This window comes from Pseudorca crassidens, chromosome 1 (genome assembly GCF_039906515.1).
Source record: "Pseudorca crassidens isolate mPseCra1 chromosome 1, mPseCra1.hap1, whole genome shotgun sequence".
Taxonomy (NCBI): domain Eukaryota; kingdom Metazoa; phylum Chordata; class Mammalia; order Artiodactyla; family Delphinidae; genus Pseudorca; species Pseudorca crassidens.
Genome location: NC_090296.1, coordinates 91,453,150 through 91,473,117, shown reverse-complemented (window position 1 = coordinate 91,473,117; position 19,968 = coordinate 91,453,150). Strand labels below are relative to the sequence as shown.

The 19,968-nt window shown below is 37.2% G+C and overlaps 1 protein-coding gene and 1 long non-coding RNA gene across 9 annotated transcripts in view; one reads left to right on the top strand and one right to left on the bottom strand.

Annotated features, from left to right (window-relative positions):
- The window catches only part of LOC137228988 (uncharacterized), a 132,723-nt gene extending 120,527 nt beyond the window's left edge, over positions 1–12,196 (top strand). Inside the window, exons 8-10 of one of the 6 annotated variants that reach the window (XR_010945487.1) lie at positions 125–257; positions 8,912–9,020; positions 12,058–12,196. This is a non-coding gene — a long non-coding RNA (uncharacterized lncRNA). Of the gene's footprint in view, positions 1–124; positions 258–8,805; positions 9,021–12,054 lie in introns of all 6 variants that reach the window. The other 5 variants (XR_010945483.1, XR_010945486.1, XR_010945480.1 and 2 more) reach the window with 5 other exon arrangements.
- CTXN2 (cortexin 2) lies at positions 3,928–12,604 on the bottom strand. 3 transcript variants are annotated; one of them, XM_067746151.1, is made up of 3 exons: positions 12,476–12,604; positions 5,031–5,114; positions 3,928–4,364 (listed from the first exon to the last, which is right to left on the bottom strand). In XM_067746151.1, the coding sequence occupies exon 3, from the start codon at positions 4,305–4,307 to the stop codon at positions 4,062–4,064; it is 246 nt and encodes an 81-aa protein (XP_067602252.1). In that variant the 5' UTR covers positions 4,308–4,364; positions 5,031–5,114; positions 12,476–12,604; the 3' UTR covers positions 3,928–4,061. The 3 variants fall into 3 exon arrangements, with proteins under 3 accessions (XP_067602252.1, XP_067602242.1, XP_067602258.1); XM_067746141.1 differs by lacking the exon at positions 5,031–5,114; XM_067746157.1 differs by lacking the exons at positions 5,031–5,114; positions 12,476–12,604 and adding an exon at positions 12,189–12,326.
- Positions 12,605–19,968: the final 7,364 nt, after the last annotated feature.

Below are 19,968 nucleotides of genomic sequence, written 5' to 3'. Positions count from 1 at the left end.
GTAAGGTTTGGCTCAAATCTGTGAGGTGGTGATTATTAAGACAGCACAAACAATTCCTCTGTGCACCTTCTGTCCTTGGTTTTCAATCGGGATGACTGAAAGAGTCCTCCTCGTGTTTTATTAGAAACTATTCAAGTGACTTCCAGTTGCCCGAGCAGCAGAGTTGTGGTGTAACACAGAGATGAGGAACAAGTCTCTGGGGTCGGCATGCTTGATTCACATCCTGGCCCTGCCACTTCCTATCTGTGTGAACACTGGTAAGTTACTCAGTCTCTTTGTGCCTTTAACTTTCTCATCTGTAAAAGCAGTTGTGAATAACGCTGTGCTGTAGACTCATTGTGAGGGTTAAATGAGTTAATTTGTATAAAGGGTTAATGTGCTAATTTTAGAAAGCACTAGTTTGTACTTAGTGCTTGCCTTTACTATATCGGCAATATTGACAAGTTACTGATAACTTCTGCATCCAAGATTCTGGGGTGAATCATTAGTGATTGGGATAGGTACTATGCCTATTAAAACAGGGGAAAGGTAGGTTGGTGAACAGATAGCAGATTATAGAAAGGAGTCTGGAGATACCTCAGTACAACCCCTTAGAGGCTCTTAGTCAGGTAACTGTCATGCTAATCAGTCAGGCTCATGTCATGAGGCTGTATCAGAAATTGAGACAGAATTACAGGTACCTATAACTCATTTTGCCCTTAAAGGCCACTGGTGCAAGGCATTTATCTGTTCAACAAAGGGTTCTGCCTTTCCATATGGTAGGTGTAGGGAGTAGTCTCATTTCAGACTCAGCTGGGTGGTGCTGGTTATTTAGATCAGCTAAGATGACGCTGGGACTCAAAACAAGTCTTATTCACCGGCCTTGTAGAGGAACTGTGAATTTACTTGCAGTTATTTCTGACACTTCTGGTCTCCCTTTCCTTCAACTGTTCCCTCAACTCTGGTCCTCTTTCAGGAGCCCATCTATTTATTCCTCAACCTTTTCCCTCTCCCAAAGACTATGAATGCCTCTGATAGCCATCAATTTCCTCTTTCCTTGCTGACTGACTGCTTGACTACAATGTAGGGTGAATTGGTTTTGGTCTTAGTCTTATATCAACTAGACATTTTCTCTCTAAGCTTTTTATCTCTAACTGTGAAGTGAAAGTCTTTGTTCTCTATTAAGGGGATTCAGACATTCTGGAGCAGATGGGAGGTGGTTTGGGGTATATGGATGAAATTACACTATCCACAAACCAACCCTGAAAGGCCTTTCAGACAGGTGGGTAAGGTAACAGGGGGAAACTGTCTGGAGGTACTGTCTGTCTTTTCTCTTGTCCTCCTTGACAGAGCTCTTGGGAAAAGGCAGCTAGGGGATAATCTGGCTATGACATTGGACATCTATTCCTAGAAAGGGTTAGCATTTCATGAAATTTCCATGTTCTCCATGCTATAACTATCCTTTATATCTCACATTTTTTCTAGCTCTAAAAATACCGATTCTAACCTCTCTGTCCCCTCCCCTTTCCCCCAGAAAGTCTAAGGTACACAATAGGCCATGAATAAATGCCATGAATGGAGACACTTTTGGTTAAAAGAATTTCTCTTTAGTAGGATTAGAAATAATACTAAGGTGGAGTTGATGGTATCTGAAAAGCTTATGGGTGTTGAACTTTCAGAAACAATGCTCATACTTCACAAAGTTTTCTTATCTTTGGTTTTTGGGGTCTTTTTTTCTTTTTGAGATAGAGATGGGGCCTTGTTAACATCACAGGTCTAGTCACCAAAATGGAAGGTCTTGTTGGGTGTCTTCCTTGGGAGACAAATGGGAGCATCTGGTACCTGGGCATATATCTTAGTGAGTACTTCAAAAGCCTGGGTCACAAAGGAGATGACTAGCATCATGGACATTTACAGCTTTCAGTGTGTCCCGTTGACTTGGTTCAATGAGCTGTTCTTGGACCAAATTACAAATTGGCTACAAGGTATCCCAGGCTGACACTCCAGTACCTACTGGGGCTCAAAGAGTCTCCTTAAGGTGTGAGTTTGGTCCAGAAGATCCGTAGCCAACACAGATGTGTTCTAAATCTACTACGAGATGAAAAGTGTCAGGGACTCTCACTGAGACAGCTGGCTGTGGAGTGCCTTAGACCTGAGCAATGATCATATTTGTAAGATATGTAGAAATGTTGTGGACAGTGTGTGGGAGTATAGCATGATATTTACAAACAATGACTATGATTTTGATGAGAGTGTAATTTCTAATACAATCACGCCCTAATTTGGTGACCTTGGGAAGTTACTTAATCTCTCTCAGCTTCAGTTCTTTATCTGTGAAATTGAGCTAATAGAATGGAAATAGTACCAAACTCAAAGGATTGATAAGAGTATCAAATTTCATAATAAATGGAAAGCACCTAATTTAGTGCTAACTCTCAGTACATTTTAATCCTTTTTTTTTTTTTTTGGTGTGTTAGGCAGTTCTGTGTTCTCAAGTGACACAAATATTTTTGTATTTATTTATCTCCTGGTATATTCCTCCATTCACTTACAGAGAGTCAGAATTTTGTAGTTGGAAAAAATTTTTAAATTATGTAATTCTATTTTTTTTAATTTATCAAATGAAGAGAATGAAAACTGGAGAGGCTGAATAACTTACACTGAGCCATTACTTCTTAAGGTTTGATAATCTCTTTAACAATTGCCAGCAAGGATAATAAATAATGATAAAAGTTATGTTTAAACAGTGTTTTCTTTTTTTAAAAAAAATATATATTTATTTATTTTTGGCTACATTGGGTCTTCGTTGCTGCGTGTGGGCTTTCTCTAGTTGCGGCGAGCGGGGGCTACTCTTGGTTGCGGTGCACAGTATTCTCATTGCGGTGGCTTCTCCTGTTGTGGAGCACAGGCTGTAGGTGCATGGGCTTCAGTAGTTGTGGCGCACAGGCTTAGCTGCTCTGTGGCATGTGGGATCTTCCCAGACCAGGGCTCGAACCCGTGTCCCCCGCATCAGCAGGCAGATTCCCAACCACTGCACCACCAGGGAAATCCCTAAACAGAGTTTTCTGGTTTTCAAATTACTTTCCCACTCATTATATGTAACTTGGTCCTCCCAACATTTTTGTAAAACATGTAGGATAGGTTTCTTTATCCTTGTTTCGCAGATATGGAACTTAAGTTCCCATTAGGTAACTTTCTAGGTCATATTGCTTGTTCTTGGCTAGGCAACATTAGAATTCAAATCTCAGAGTTTAGGCTCCTAAACTGAAAAACTTTTCATGACGTCTTAAAAATCCTCATTCATCTCAGATCCCTGGGTTTCCAGGTATATTTGTAGAGCTCATAGGGCACTAGAATTAAAAGGGATGTTGTTAAAAATCCTCTGGTTAGCTTCCTCAATGAAGTCTACAGAGATAAGATGACTTGGCCAAGGTTGATAGCTCTATCGGTGGCAGAGTGGAGACTGGACTTCTTGTTTCTTGTTTCCACCAGGTCATGATGAAAACTCCCTTTTTAATGCTATTTATAAAAGGGGAAGAGGAGGGAGTATCAGTATGATCCCAAGCTAGGGGATTTTATTGCAAGAGATCCTAGAAGGAGAAGAAATAGAAGGGTCAAATTGTGACATGTGGGGAACTTTATGGCCTATGGTTGCTTGTAGGGTTTGTACGAACATTGTGGACCTATGGCTCTTATTAGGAAAATCATATTCTATTTATTCTTTGGACTGAGGGGTCCTTATCTTTGACACCTAATTCTCTAGAGCAAGGGGGGCGGAGTCAGGAATATGGAGAGAGTGTCTGGGTATTGCATAGGGGCAGATGCAGAAAGAATAAAGATATTATATGTGGCTGGAGTTATCCTTATGCTCTATTCGTTAGAAACCTCAATGTGAGGACAGAGGAAAGTGAGGAACCCCAACAATGGTTTATCACTTACACAGCATGGTGGATAAATTAACCATACACCTTTATTGAATTCAGTGAATGAAATGATCTTCCTCCAGCACACTGAAGGAAATTACAGTTGTGTCCACCATGTGCCCCAGTGGTATAACCCTAAAAACTATAAAGCTGAAACGCTCAGGCAAGTGCATATTCAAATGTCCCTTTATCAAACTCTTCAATTTCACCTTCCCATGTAGAGGAAGGCATGCTACTGTATGGATCTAACAGGATTTTGAAGCATCTGATGATAAGAAGTCCCAAGAAGATACACAAAATCCCAACAAAAGCGAAGCCAGTTTTTTGCTCCAGAGTCAACGAGAAAGCTGACACTTCGTTGACACTCATCTTAGCTGAAGAGTTGCCACAGTTGGTACTACTCATTATTCACTGTCACATCATTTTGGCTCTTCAGAATTCCTGCTGGAGTCACCTCTTGGCCTAGATACAAAATTGGACTCAGTTTAGTTTTATCCATACATGGTATAAGGTAGGTAATTGTTTTGTAACATCTGGCATTTTTCAAACTCTCTTGACTTAACTCACAAAAGATATAGGAAAACATTATCAGATATGGATCAGGATCAAGTTAGTATTGGAGATGCTACTTCTATTGTAGTAATTACAGAATTGCCTTTGTGGACACACAAAACTGTACCTCTGTACACTAAATATAAAATCAAGTATGAAGGGGAATAGTCAAATAATTAACCCTAAAAGCATTTGATTCATTAAGTTAAGTCATTGAGTTGATTCATTAAGTTAAGTGATTCATTTGATTCATTAAGTCATTGCTTCTTTGACCCAGGTTGTCATCTAATTTTCATTTCATTTTTGCATGTATCAAAAAACCCATAAATAATTATAGGGTGTAAGCTGGTCAAGCTCTCTAAAGTCTATGTTTTAAGGTCTATCTCCAATGCCATTTTGTCTGATGGGTTCTGATCCTTTCAAATAGGTGTAATACCTTCTTTCTTTTTCACCCCCCTCCTTAGCTTTTAGACTTATGTTCTTGTATTTTCTTTTCCACTACCACTTCATACACTAAATGCTAATTTCTTAAAAAGAGAAATTGTGTTTTTAAAATTACGTTAAAAAGAGCAGTACCCAACATAGTAGCTTGCAAGTAACAAGCCGCGGTAGCTGTGGACCATTAACCATCTCACCACCGTCTCCACTGGCTCTCACACCCTAAATAGACATAAAATCCAAGTTAAACAGCATGTTTTCTATGAAATTCAGCTGCAAGTCAAGCTCCCCAGACCCGTTGCCTACCAGATTCCCACTATCTCTAAGCTCCTACTATGTTGAGAGTCTAAAACTACAGCAAAAGTGTTCCAAAAGTGTGTGTTGAATTGAAGCAAAATAGATTTTTCCACTTGCTGTCTTAAAGTTAATTAAATTAACTAATGAAAAATCAAGATTAGTTAATTAAATCAAATGGTTACTAACCCACAGCTGCCCTTCTTGAGAGGACTGTCACCAAAAAGCTTCTCATCTAATAACTGAGAATAATAGACTGCTGGTGTTTTTGTCTTTGTTGTTGCTTCTTTTGATAATTTTAAGAATTGTGTTTATTAAAATGACTGACCCTTCAGGTTCTTTGGGGTTCAATTTTCAGAAAACAACTGAGACAGAACAAGGAATGGGAGGTAAGGAGTGGAGAAAGGGAGTGATTAATAAGAACAAGCCTTGTAGCTTTCAAAATGCTTCACCAACTTATACACGAGTTAATATCAAACAATATTTATTTTATACTGGCTTGGATTACAAAAGAGCTCTGTCTTCAAACCTTAAGTGTTAGAAATATTCAATACATTGTAGGATATGCTGGTTATTTGACTTTTTTGTTTAATACAAGGAAAAAATGTTGTTTCACCCCAATTTGTTGAATTTCTTTACACCAAATCATTTTTCTACCCTAATAAATATGGTATACTGAATATATTTTAATTTTTAAAAATGTCAGATCACTTAAGTGTTTCAGAGTGATTTTTCTGAAGATTGAGCTCTTGTTGTACAATTTATTCTGTAGAAAGTAGGGGAGACTGGACTGAATAATGACCTTGGGACTTAACTAGAACTTTTTTTTTCTGACCAAATCTTTAATTTTATTGCTTTGTCATTTAAAGATCTTTTGTTGAGATTCATACACCCTCTGGTTCATTTTTTTAATGGGTGGACAAACTGAAAAGAAGGATGTTTCTACATGGAGATGCTGGATCAACCATTTGACTGATTCAGCCAAGTAACTTGTTGAATTTTTTTTTTCACAAGAGCCATGACCTTGCTAGGCTATACCATTTGACCGTTTCCTCGGACATGTAGGTAAGAAGAGGCAATAAGCCTGGTTTACTGGTGGACACAGTATACAAACTCCCTTCAGTGAAGGACTTGTTGCCCAGCACATGGGAGGGCTACCAGCAGATAATCTTCAGCTGCTAGCTCCTTCCATGGATTGCCTCAATAGCAGAGAGCTGCCTCTCTGTAACCCAAGGTTAACCCAAGGTTACTTCGCTTCCAACAGCAGACAGTTTTCAATGACTGATTAATGTGAAAATAAAAAGGCCTGGCCATCTTGAACTCTGAAGAACCATTCTAGGGAGGGAGATGCAAGAGGGAGGAGATATGGGGATATATGTATAGGTATAACTGATTCACTTTGTTATAAAGCAGAAACTAACACACCATTGTAAAGAAATTATACTCCAATAAAGATGTTAAAAATAAATAAAAATGTGAACCATTCTAGCTCTAGAGTTCATCACAGGGAAAACCAAGGCTCTTCTTTCATCACAGTTCAAATTCTGCCCACTCCTGCTTAACTCCCCACTCTTCCACAGGTGTTGAGCCCAAGGGCACTACTCAGTAAACATCCTGCACACTACTTTCTGTCTCAGAGTCTGGTTTCTGAGGAACCTAACCTGCAACAATTGGTATCACTGTAATTAAAACATCTGGGCAGTTTTAATGATCTGTGCATTTTTCAGCTAGTACATTTTGCCACCATGCAGAAATAGCCTAAACTGAGTATAGTTATGACGTTAGCTAAATTTATTTACATGTTTTTAAAAATCATGAAGTAGACATGTACACAGGGTCATAACTGATCATTAGAAGACTTAAGTCAGTTGGCTCTTAGCTTGTGATTAATCCACTAGACTCTGTTATTCTTATAAAAACCCACCAACTGGGCTTCCCTGGTGGCGCAGTGGTTGAGAGTCCGCCTGCCGATGCAGGGGACGCGGGTTCATGCCCCGGTCCGGGAAGATCCCACATGCCGCGGAGCGGCTGGGCCCGTGAGCCATGGCCGCTGAGCCTGCGCGTCCGGAGCCTGTGCTCCGCAGCGGGAGAGGCCACAACAGTGAGAGGCCCGCGTACAGCAAAAAAAAAAAAAAAAACCCACCAACTGACCAAACAAACCAAAAGAGACATTTTCTACCTGTGGCAATAAAACACACAACTCATTTTTCACCATTAAATTAAAACAAGGTATTTTCCTAGTTAGAGATACAAAATCCCTTAACTTTTTTATTACTATTTGTCTAACGTATGGCAGACATACGTTATATGTCTGTCATACGTTAAAACACAGCATAATGTTTTGTTCTTAGAGTCTTAGGCAATCTGTGAATTGAATTACTTATTTTAATGGAAAAATAACTACTTCTCAAGCAGTTACCACCGTTTCTGGCATGTTGTAGGTATTTAATAAATATTTGAATTGAATTAAACTAAATGTATTGAAAAATATAATTTTTGATGAATAAAGTTCTGGTTTTGAAAAATCTAATTTTTAAATTCAGAAAACATATTTTAAATGCAATGAACAAGAAAACTTTGATTTAAAAAATATCAACTTTGGGCTTCCCTGGTGGCGCAGAGGTTGAGAGTCCGCCTGCTAATGCACGGGACACGGCTTCGTGCCCCGGTCCGGGAAGATCCCACATGCCGCGGAGCAGCTAGGCCCGTGAGCCATGGCCGCTGAGCCTGCGCGTCCGGAGCCTGTGCTCGCAACGGGAGAGGCCACAACAGTGAGAGGCCCGCGTACCAACAACAACAACAAAAAAATCAGCTTTGAAGATACACATTAAAATTCAGCAGCTCATTCAGAGTTCAATGTTTCTGGTTTTTTAAAATAATTCATTAATATAGCATTCCCAGAAAGACTCACATGATTTGTAATATTCAAAGGTAGGGAAAGTAGATCTTTTCTATCAGCCTTGTTAGTTCCCTTTCATTATCTATGGAAAGGTATGTAGCCATCATATTATTTTGGCGTTAACTACCAGGAAGTAGATAGTTAAATTTTGTACTCAGTCAGAATGCCTTTGTTAGCTTAAGACTTCTGGTATAATTACCCCTTCTTCCCCTGACTTTGCCTTCTTTATTACTTGGCTGCTCTGGTTACCCTTAGCTAAGAAGAGTAAGATACTTCAAGGATACTTAGCTAAGATACTTCAAGAGCTTTTGGAATTGGGTAGGAGTACGAACAATGAATGGATATATAGAGCCACTGTTAGTAAATGAATAAAGTCACCATGTTTTATACTGTCTTGGAAGAACAGATAAATGGTTGTCTCATGGCTTTATACATAGTTTATAAGCCCTCTTTGGCTATCTATTGTTGGTACCAATATAAATGAAATGCAGGACAAAAACTGGGAGCTGAATGATAAGGTACTATATAATAATGAATATGGCAATTGCATTTTAGTTATTCATTCAACCAGTATATATATTGAATGTCTGCTCCATGTCAGCACTGTTTTTGGTCCTGGATTATAATGATGAACTACAGAACAACGTGCGCCTGCCATGAGTGGAGGAGGAGACAGGCTCAGTTATTTTTAAAATTGTCTATCTATCTATTATATATCAGGTAGTCATAAATGCTACAAAAGAAAGCAAGCAAGTTAAGAGGAAAGAGAATGATAATGAATAAAGGGCACTTCTTTAATTGAAGAAATCAGCAAAGGCTTTCCTAGGGAGATGACATTTGACCTGAAGTCTGAATGATGTCAAGAAGGGAGCTGTGAAAATATCTGGAGGAAGAGCATTGAAGTTTGAGGAAACAGTCATTGCAAAGGCTTTGAGGTGAGAGGATTTCATACACAATATGTTCAGATAAAGAAATTGACCAATAACACATTAAACTCCCTACTTGTACAAGATGGTTTAATGGTTATCAGTTGACAAAGGAAAGGCAGAAGTACTTTATATACTTCTGTCTTTTTAACCTATGTAGAATGCTCTTTAGAAATGACCCCAAAATCAAACAGTAAAAGGAGACAAGAAAGTAGTAGAATAATGTTTAGCTGCATTAGATGAGTTAAAACTCCCAGGATAAGATGATTTATAACTTGATGAGCAAAAACCTTTGAGAAATACCTGACCATGAGAGTGCTGCCAGAAGTATGGACTTGGACAGGCGAATGTCTCAATTTTCAGAAAGAGCAATGGGAAATTGTGAAAATTATATATTGGTAACTTGGAATTAATCTTTGTTACAAATCCGTAATTAATTATTTTAATTAATTAAAATTAATTTAAATGCTAATTTGTTAGCACTCACTAAAAGTTAAGATTAGGTTAATAAGAAGTAATGCCAAATTCACTTCTTTTTTGGAAAGTTTACTACTAACATGGAATATCAGGGAAATAACATCGACATGGTTTAGTCGATGCAAATAGCACAGCAATGCATTTAACCATCTCCCATGATATCATTTTTGGGGAAGATGGTGAGATATGCCTGGATAACATTATTTTTATGTAGAGTCATATTCACTGAAGTATCCTAATAAAAATTGGGCTCTGTACTCATAGAGACAGCTCTCTAATGTAGTATCACAAAGGTCTAACTCTATCTACATCCTCTTCAGTGTTTTTGAACAGTAACTAGGTTGAAGACATTGAAGTGATGATTATTAAATTTGACACAAGGCGGGGCTGAAAACTATAAGTTAGCTCACAGAATCAAGATTCAAGACAATTCTGATGACTGGAATTCTGGATTGAAACCTGAACATAAAATTTAATAAAAAGAATTTAATAGAAACACTTCTCAAGTCCCATATTTAAGAGGGAGGGAGGGAGATACACCAAACTTTGATGGGGGACACTTGACCTGGAAGTTCGTGTGAACAGATGTTTTCTTAATATCTTAAAAGGAAGAACTTTGACTTTTATATTCATCTTAAAATTCTACCTTACACCAAAGGTGAAAACAAAATAGAAGCCAAGGAGAACACCTGAAAGGGTCGTACTCAAATGTTGAAAAGAAAAGGTCTGGCCATTGCTGCAGGCATTGTGTCCACACAAGCAAATAAGTGAAAAGCTAAGCAATTGCCTAACAACATGTTCAGAAGATAGATACCCTTGGGAATTTAAGCCATATATGTAGTGGTTAAAATACCAGTATTTTCAGGCCTAAATTTTTCAAATATTTGCTCAAACTTTCCATTTTGCTTGCTCTATTAAATGAACGACTTGTCTCATTTCAACCCCAAGTCTAATGTTTTTGAGAATATACTGCGAAGTGTGCTGAGCTTTGTACCTTTCAATAAATATAGAGCATAATATATAAGAGTAATAACAAAATATTAAGAATCAATAGAGGTCTTCAGATGCAACACTGATTTCTTCGTTAATTAATAAGGTATCCAAAATTACTGGACAACTGTGGATAAAAGATACATTTCTTTCACTTTCTCTAATCTCTGGAACAGAAGCAAAAAAAAAATTAGCAGGTTCTGCAAAACAGACATTTTAATGCCTACCTCAAAAGGAAAATATCTTAATATCCTGTTTATAGGGAAATAGAAAATGAAAGAAATATGTGAGAATTTAGACCATGAAGTTACAAAACTAAATAAATAAACCCTTATGAGAAAAAAAAACTTGAGAATAAAGAAATGAATTTTCAAAATAAGAGTAGAGTGTAAAAGTATGTGGTAAAAGTTATTTTTAATATGCGCTGCCACAAAAAATGGGTAAAATTATCAACATTGTACAGTTTAAATATCAGTGTCTATGTGTTTTATGATTAAAGTATTTAAGTATATTTCTGTAGTACTACTGCAAATGATAAAATATTGCCTCAAGCCGTGTTAACTGGAATCAATGTTTAAGTATTCTAGAAATGAGAAAATGAGTTGGAAGCACAGTATTTCCTTCATGGCAATTGTCAGGAAATGGGATTTCTAAGTTCTGATGAGTCATAGGATTGGGCCAAGGGTATACCTGTAGATACCAGTAGGCCCAAATCTCATGGAGCTGCTTTGTAGTTAGTAACCAATAAATAAGCAAACACAGTCTTTCTATGACCAGTCATACAAATCATACTATTGTAAGTAGTCAAGCAAAGATAACAGTATTTTTACACCTGATTTATAGACTTTCATATACATGAATGTTATGTGCGATTTTTTTTCTGTGAAATAAGTTCATTGATTGGAGATATCAAAATTCACTTTTCAGAAACATATAGTCATTTAATCATGCAACAATGTGTAACTGCAGAAACCAATATTGAAAAGAATGTGCCTATTAAAAAAAGAAATTCCTGTATTTTATTTTAATCAACAGGTTTTTTTCCTCCGGTTTATTCATCTATTAATAATATTCCAAACAATATATCTAAAATAACTATTATAGTGGAATATGGTGTTCTAGATGAAAACTATTATGATACTGGTCATTAGATATAATAATCTCTAATGCTAATGATATGAACATTCATAATTTAATGAAATGAGACATATAGGAAAACCCAAGCTTAAAAAATAATGAATTCTCCCATATATACACCCCTTCAAATATCAAGATTATTAAATCCCATTAAAAGAGGGAAAAGAAGCATTATTGAGGCCACATCTGCACAGAGCTAGTCAGTAATTTGGAATGGAATATGTTGTAATCAAAGGAAAACCTTAAATAACAAACCCAGATGTCTTCATCATGATGAAGTGCATAAATTTCAGGCCTCCCCAGGAATCCAAAACCTTGAGATATGTCAAAATCAGCCTCCCCCCAACCTTTCAGATTTCAACCTTTAGAGAATTTCCCTCTTAAGAGAATCTTTGAATGGCTCCTCAAGGACTCTGACATTCCTTTTTTTTTTTTCCAGAAGCACTGGAAACCTGGTCTGAAAATTCTCAAAATGTCTCACTAAAGAAACCTGGACTGTCATTATCATTCTGCCTTGTTTGTCTCCAGTTCTCTTTGGACATATTAAACTTAAGAAGCATAGAAATCACCTACCAAACATTATGGAAGAAACATCAGCAAGCACCCAACAAATCCACTTTTTTTTTTCCTTTTGTCAGCAGCATCAGCAGAAACATTAGGGCTCTTTCTTCTTTAGAATTTGAACTCAGCAGACCTACAGACTCCTTCCCCTCTCCTCCCTCCCCACCTCCTTTCCTGCTCCCTAGCTTCAGAAATACCAGAAAAGGAGACATGCTTTTCATCTGGACCTGCATTAGAATCCTGTCAGTTAATGCGAAGGGTAGGGGGAGAAAGTTACTCCGCAGGGAGAGACGTCTCACCTTCCATGCTTGTTGCCATGGAGATGAAATCCAGCCAGTAGATTTAAGTGTTGGCAGGTTTGTCTGTGTTCGCTGATCGGTTCGGTAGCAATGTAAAAGACGTGTCCTGGGAACCTGCGTGGAGTCCCAGTACCGCGGTTATCGCTTTACTGGCCTACGTGTGTTAATGTCTGTATCTGTCGGTGAGGGGCAGAAGACGTGTGCGCGCGCAAGTATATTTGCAGGAAAATGTGCACGAATTTCTTCCATGTGGCAGTGTGTAAATATTTGCGCGCGCGTGTGCGTATGTGAGGGCGTCTGACCGTGTGTGTCTGTGAGAGAAAAGCGGTGGACAGTGAGAGGGGGTAGGGAATCGGCCACGGCAGCAACAGGCTTCATGTAGTCCTCAGCTCTGCAAAAAAAAATAAGGAGGCTTATTTTCACTCATATCACACTTGGAGGTTAGCAATCGGAGTTCATCACCAATTTGTCTTTCTAAGGCAGTGGAGGTGTTAATTAATGTATTGTTAAAATACTTGTTTTCCTCTTCTGTCTGCGTCAGTAGCTGTGCCGCGGGCATTTTGTTGTGCTCGGTGACTGCAGTCTCAGTCGGGGAGTAGGCAATCAATTCCTATGTCTTCTCATCCTATAAAGGAAAGACGTGGGTGACGGGTGTATTGGTTTAACTGGGGACCGCATGCGTCATTTGGAGTTATTTTTCCCTACCCTTCGCCTTGCCTATGCAAACCCAACAGGATCCCCTCCTCTTCTTAGGAGTAGGTGCCTAGGCGCTGTCCGTAGTGCTGAAATGTTGCGTAGTATGACCTACCTCCCACAGACGAGCTACAAGACAGCAATCGAGGAACGCTCCGACAAAGCCTACAGGAAGTTGTGAGACACGTTTTCTGAACGGTGTTGAACATATAGAAACCAAACCTAAACCGCACTGAAAGCAAAACAAAACAAAACAAAGACAGGCAAACAAACTCAGTTGTAAGGTTCCAGTTCTGTTCATCTTTGGATACTATATCCAGAACCTACGAGTTGCAAACACTTGTAGATTCCTTTAAAACTTAATTATTGACTTTATGAATTATTAACTATTCAGAGATTGGGAAAAGTGTAGATGTGGAATTAGGTCATTATTCATGTAAAAAAATGCTGAAAACAAGTAAAAGTGTGTTATAGTTCAATAATAAAGTGAAGACAAACTTTATGTTCATTTAGAGCATTTACTAAATTAGGAAATTTCATGGTCTTACAAAAAATGCGCAATGTATGACTGTGAGTTCATACAAGACTATACTCAAAAAAAGTTATTCTTTTTCATTTAAAACTATTAAACACCCTATAATATAGGCCCACCAAGGAAGAGAGTGGAAGAAGTGTCTTCTTCTGGGAACATGTTCATTGCCATGGTTTTATTGACTCTTTTTTAAGCTTGCTAAGGGCCACATCCATTTTTGGTACTATATACTAGAGCAGTGCTTCTTGAAATTGAATGTGAATCCCCTGGGGATCTTGTTAACATGCAGGTTCTCATTCAGTAAGTGTGCGATTGGGTCTCAGATTCTGAATTTCTAACAACATCCCAGGTGATTCCAGAGGTTGCTAGTCTCAGGACTAAACTTAAAATAACAAGGTTCTAGAGATACTGTGTTCTGGCCATGCAGTCACCCACGGAGTATGCAAAAGGCAGTCATTATCTTTCATCTATTCTCTGTATGTTTCTAGACTGTTGCAAAAATATTCTATTCAAATAAGTTCAGAGATTAAGCATTTTATTTGCACAATATTAACAAACTGTTTATGAATTTATCATTTGATTGATTTTGACATTGTCTAGACACATGCTACAGTCTGCTCCACTCTATATTTCCATACTATGATCTGCAATCACCCATTCTCTTTGCAAGCCAAGCTTAAGAAAGCAGAACCAAGTTACATGATTCTACTACTGGTATATGGGCCCCACTCCAAGAATTTGTTATCATGATTGAAGACTTAAACTTGTCATTTTATGACTTTAAATATGGTTCTGTAGTAAATGCTCATGATACTGATTTTTAAAATTTAGACATTATAGATCTAATTCTCACCCAGTTTAGAAAGTGGAAGAGGACCATTGTTTCACAGACCTTTTGAATGAAATCTGATCTGTCATATCATTGACATAATACATTTATACTTAGATTTTGAAGAAATCGTCCTCTGGATGATTTTCTGATTTTTAAAAAAATCCATACCTACATCAGTTGTACAGTGCTTTCAGTTAATGCTTTTGAGTTGATGCCAAAGGAAAGTTTTGACTATAAATTAGGTTCCTTGGTGTTAGTTGGTGCATGACCTTGACCTTTTTCAAGCTATATGAACAGTGGTGATGTTCTGAAAAGTCTGCAAAGTGGTTCATTCAGGAAAGTGTAATGGATTAAACATCAATTATGTTCCACTTCCTTTGTTATATGGTGGGATACAAAGATGAATGAGATTTGGTCTCTGCCCTTGACGAGGTATTTTGCAAAACAACATGGCAGATTCTACAAAGTTCTATAGAAGCACAGAGATTAATAATGTATGTTTTATTCTCCATTACCAAAGAAGTGATGAAGAATAGCAAAGTAGAAAAACCCAGGTGTATTTAAAATACAGATGTATTTCAGGTCATTGCCAATGTCTGCTGCCCAACTTTTAATTTCAAATTGTTGAAAGATATGATATATATGAACGCTTTTCTAAAGCACACATGGTTAACCTGTACTTCTGGATTGTCTATGATTTATTTTCAGAGGAATCCAAATTATTAGAAAGGTAAATATATGGGTGGCATTGTTCAGACCTCCTCCAAATTAATTGCCTTTACTATGCATTGACTTTACACTTTCAGCTTATATGCAAGTATTTTATATAAAGCAATCCTTAGCTTACACAGCCTGCTCTATGTCTGCTATGGGATTGTTACTAAAGACTTGCCCAACACATCCTTTACTATTCCTAATATGACATCCCTCAAAAAACATTTTTTTCCATACCAATTTCATGAATTGAACTTTCATACCCCTCCTCTTCACTTAAATCATCCCAAGGTAAGTGGTGTGTTCTCTTCTTATATACAATATATATCCTGTAGCTGATCACATGTGCCTTTTCTTTTAGTTACCAGGGATGTCAGGGTCAAATTAACAGCTAAAAATTAGTAACTATATAAGCTCTTCAGGCCTCTATATGTGTGTCCTTTCTTTATTGCCTTGAATACTGAAATTTTTTTTTGCTCAGGTATTGGTATATTATTTTCTTTTAATTATCTGTTTTAATGTGTGTCCTCATATAAATGTCCTCATGGAATCAGAAATGGAGTAAATAAATAAAAAAGTAAATAAGTAAATTTTTTTCTCCACTTTTTGGCAAAAAAATGTTGATTACTGGGTGAATATATATGGTTGTTTTATAAATTCGTTTTTAACAAGATATTAAGTATAGAAGAAATGATTAGTTAGCTATGAAGATAAAAATCTAACTTATTGTGACTAAATAATAAATGTTAAGCTAGTAGAAGAAAATTTCACTTTATATAACTACAGATCAACTTTATTTCAAAACACATCGTTTCCCTGTTTCTCCTTCTATACACTAAATAGTGTCCCTTGTATGACTAGGACTTTTTCTTATGTCAGCGGGCAGAAGTATTTTATTTACCTTGTTAGAAGATGTGGTAACTATAGAAATTTAAAGAACATGACATCCCCATTCTAATGAATATACTATAGTATAAGGGTGTCACAAAGGAACCGAAAGCAAGAATTTCCTCCAACAAGTCAGCTCAGGATTCTTTTCAGAGGAAAATTTTCCTTGCTATGAATTCTACTCACCTTGATTCCAGCTGACTTCTTGCTCTCAAGTTTTCTATAGTGGGATCCTCTCTTGAACTTATTAGGCCAACATGTTACCTCCAGCTTTTCATGGAAATCTATATCTTGTCTGGCTTAAGTTTGTTTATTCTTTCTGAGCTAAAATGTTTGAGAGTAGCTCTGCTTTTCTATTTGAAAAATATTGTTATTTACTCAAATATTGGCTACTACAACTTACAAATGCACAACTTAAAAAATATATTAAAGACAAATTTGAATTACTTTTGTTATAAACATTAAAAAATTAATCCAATGCTTATTTAGCTTTAAGTGGTATTAGATAATTAGCTATGTCCAAAAGTCACCTGTTTGCTTTCTAAAAATACATTCCTGTTTTGGAATTTCTAGGTACTTATGCCTTATTTTCTACATAAATGGTTTTAATCATTTTGGAGGATTAAGAATGATTTTGAAATTTCAATAGGAAATATATGCCCTTTCCCTAAAAATATACACATGCAGATAATTTCACTCACAATTCAGAGCATTCATGGCCACTTGGATGTCCATTTTTGTAATCCCAGAGTAATCCAAGGAATGCTTTAAAAATTTCTGCTATAAATGAATGGTCCATGGTCTCATTCTCAGTTTCACAACTAAGTATTGACTGTCTTAAAGTCCTGTATTTTTTTTTAACATCTTTATTGGAGTATAATTGCTTTACAATGCTGTGTTAGTTTCTGCTTTACAACAAAGTGAATCAGTTTTACATATACATATGTTTCCATATCTCTTCCCTCTTGCATCTCCCTCCCTCCCACCCTCCCTATCCCACCCCTCTAGGTGGTCACAAAGCACCGAGCTGATCTCCCTGTGCTATGCGGCTGCTTCCCACTAGCTATCCACCCTACGTTTCGTAGTGTATATATGTCCATGCCACTCTCTCACTTTGTCACAGTTTACCCTTCCCCCTCCCCATATCCTCAAGTCTATTCTCTAGTAGGTCTGTGTCTTTATTCCCGTCCTACCCCTAGGCTCTTCATGACATTTTTTTTTTTTAGATTCCATATATATGTGTTAGCATACGGTATTTGTTTTTCTCTTTCTGACTTACTTCACTCTGTATGACAGACGCAAGGTCCATCCACCTCACTACAAATAACTCAATTTTGTTTCTTTTTATGGCTGAGTAATATTCCATTGTATATATGTGCCACATCTTTATCCATTTTTCTGTTGATGGACACTTAGGTTGCTTCCATGTCCTGGCTATTGTAAACAGACCTGCAATAAACATTTTGGTACATGACTTTTTTTTTTTTTACATCTTTATTAGAGTATAATTGCTTTACAATGGTGTGTTAGTTTCTGCTGTATAACAAAGTGAATCAGTTATACATATACATATGTTCCCATATCTCTTCCCTCTTGCATCTCCCTCCCTCTCACCCTCCCTATCCCACCCCTCCAGGTGGTCACAAAGCACCAAGCTGATCTCCCTGTGCTATGCAGCTGCTTCCCACTAGCTATCTACCTTACATTTGGTAGTGTATATATGTCCATGCCTCTCTCTCGCTTTGTCACATCTTACCCTTCCCTCTCCCCATATCCTCAAGTCCATTCTCTAGTAGGTCTGTGTCTTTATTCCTGTCTTACCCCTAGGTTCTTCATGACATTTTTTTTTCTTAAATTCCATATATATGTGTTAGCATACAGTATTTGTCTTTCTCTTTCTGACTTACTTCACTCTGTATGACAGAATCTAGGTCTATCCACCTCATTCCAAATAGCTCAATTTCGTTTCTTTTTATGGCTCAGTAATATTCCATTGTATATATGTGCCACATCTTCTTTATCCATTCATCCGATTATGGACACTTAGGTTTTTTCCATCTTCGGGCTATTGTAAATAGAGCTGCAATGAACATTTTGGTACATGACTCTTTATGAATTATGGTTTTCTCAGGGTATATGCCCAGTAGTGGGATTGCTGGGTCGTATGGTAGTTCTATTGGTAGTTTTTTAAGGAACCTCCATACTGTTCTCCATAGTGGCTGTACCAATTCACATTCCCACCAGCAGTGCAAGAGTGTTCCCTTTTCTCCACACCCTCTCCAGCATTTATTGTTTCTAGATTTTTTGATGATGGCCATTCTGACCAGTGTGAGATGATATCTCATTGTAGTTTTGATTTGCATTTCTCTAATGATTAATGATGTTGAGCATTCTTTCATGTGTTTGTTGGCAATCTGTATATCTTCTTTGGAGAAATGTCTATTTAGGTCTTCTACCCATTATTGGATGGGATTGTTTGTTTTTTTGTTATTGAGCTGCATGAGCTGCTTGTAAATTTTGGAGATTAATCCTCTGTCAGTTGCTTCATTTGCAAATATTTTCTCCCATTCTGAGGGTTGTCTTTTGGTCTTGTTTATGGTTTCCTTTGCTGTGCAAAAGCTTTGAAGTTTCACTAGGTCCCATTTGTTTATTTTTGTTTTTATTTCCATTTCTGTAGGAGGTGGGTCAAAAAGGATCTTGCTGTGATTTATGTCATAGAGTGTTCTGCCTATGTTTTCCTCTAAGAGTTTTATAGTGTCTGGCCTTACATTTAGGTGTTTAATCCATTTTGAGTTTATTTTTGTGTGTGGTGTTAGGGAGTGTTCTAATTTCATACTTTTACGTGTACCTGTCCAGTTTTCCCACCACTACTTATTGAAGAGGCTGTCTTTTCTCCACTGTATATTGTTGCCTCCTTTATCAAAGATAAGGTGACCATATGTGCATGGGTTTATCTCTGGACTTTCTATCCTGTTCCATTGATCTATATTTCTGTTTTTGTGCCAGTACCATACTGTCTTGATTACTGTAGCTTTGTAGTATAGTCTGAAGTCAAGGAGCCTGATTCCTCCAGCTCCATTTTTCGTTCTCAAGATTGCTTTGGCTATTTGGGGTCTTTGTGTTTCCATACAAATTGTGAAATTTTTTGTTCTTGTTCTGTAAAAAATGCCAGTGGTAGTTTGATTGGGATTGCATTGAATCTGTAGATTGCTTCGGGTAGTATAGTCATTTTCACAATGTTGATTCTTGGATTGGAAGAAAGTCCTGTATTTTTTAAACCACCCTATTAGTTTTCTCTTTTCTTTCTTTGGAGTTCTTCCTCTAGGTTATTTTACCATCTCTAGAGAGTAGCCAATGCTGAATATGCTGAAATAGGATTAGAGAGTACTGTAATAAGATGATTAAATTTGATTATGAAATAACGGTGGGATTTTTGTCAACAGTGAAGAAATTATCTAAGTGGACTCATAAGTGAATTGAGCATATGACACTTCAGTGTAGATAATGATCTAATGCAAGTCTATTTGATGAGTCCCATTGAAAATGAGATGTTATGTTTTGGTGGTAAACTTTTCTGCAAAGAAAAATGCACTAAATGTGTCAGTTCAGAATGAACTATTTAAATGAAGTTTCATTTAATTGATTTTAATTTTACTGCCCATAAGCCTTTCATTTAGACTGTACTTCAAGTCCTCTCTATATTTACTGTTGAGTATAATGAGTATGATAGGGTACCGTGGGCACAATCTCCATGAATGTGTGAGCCATAACCACAGTATAATATTTAATTGGCGTAAGTTATTTTGCTGGGTTAAAGAAACAGAGAAATAGAAT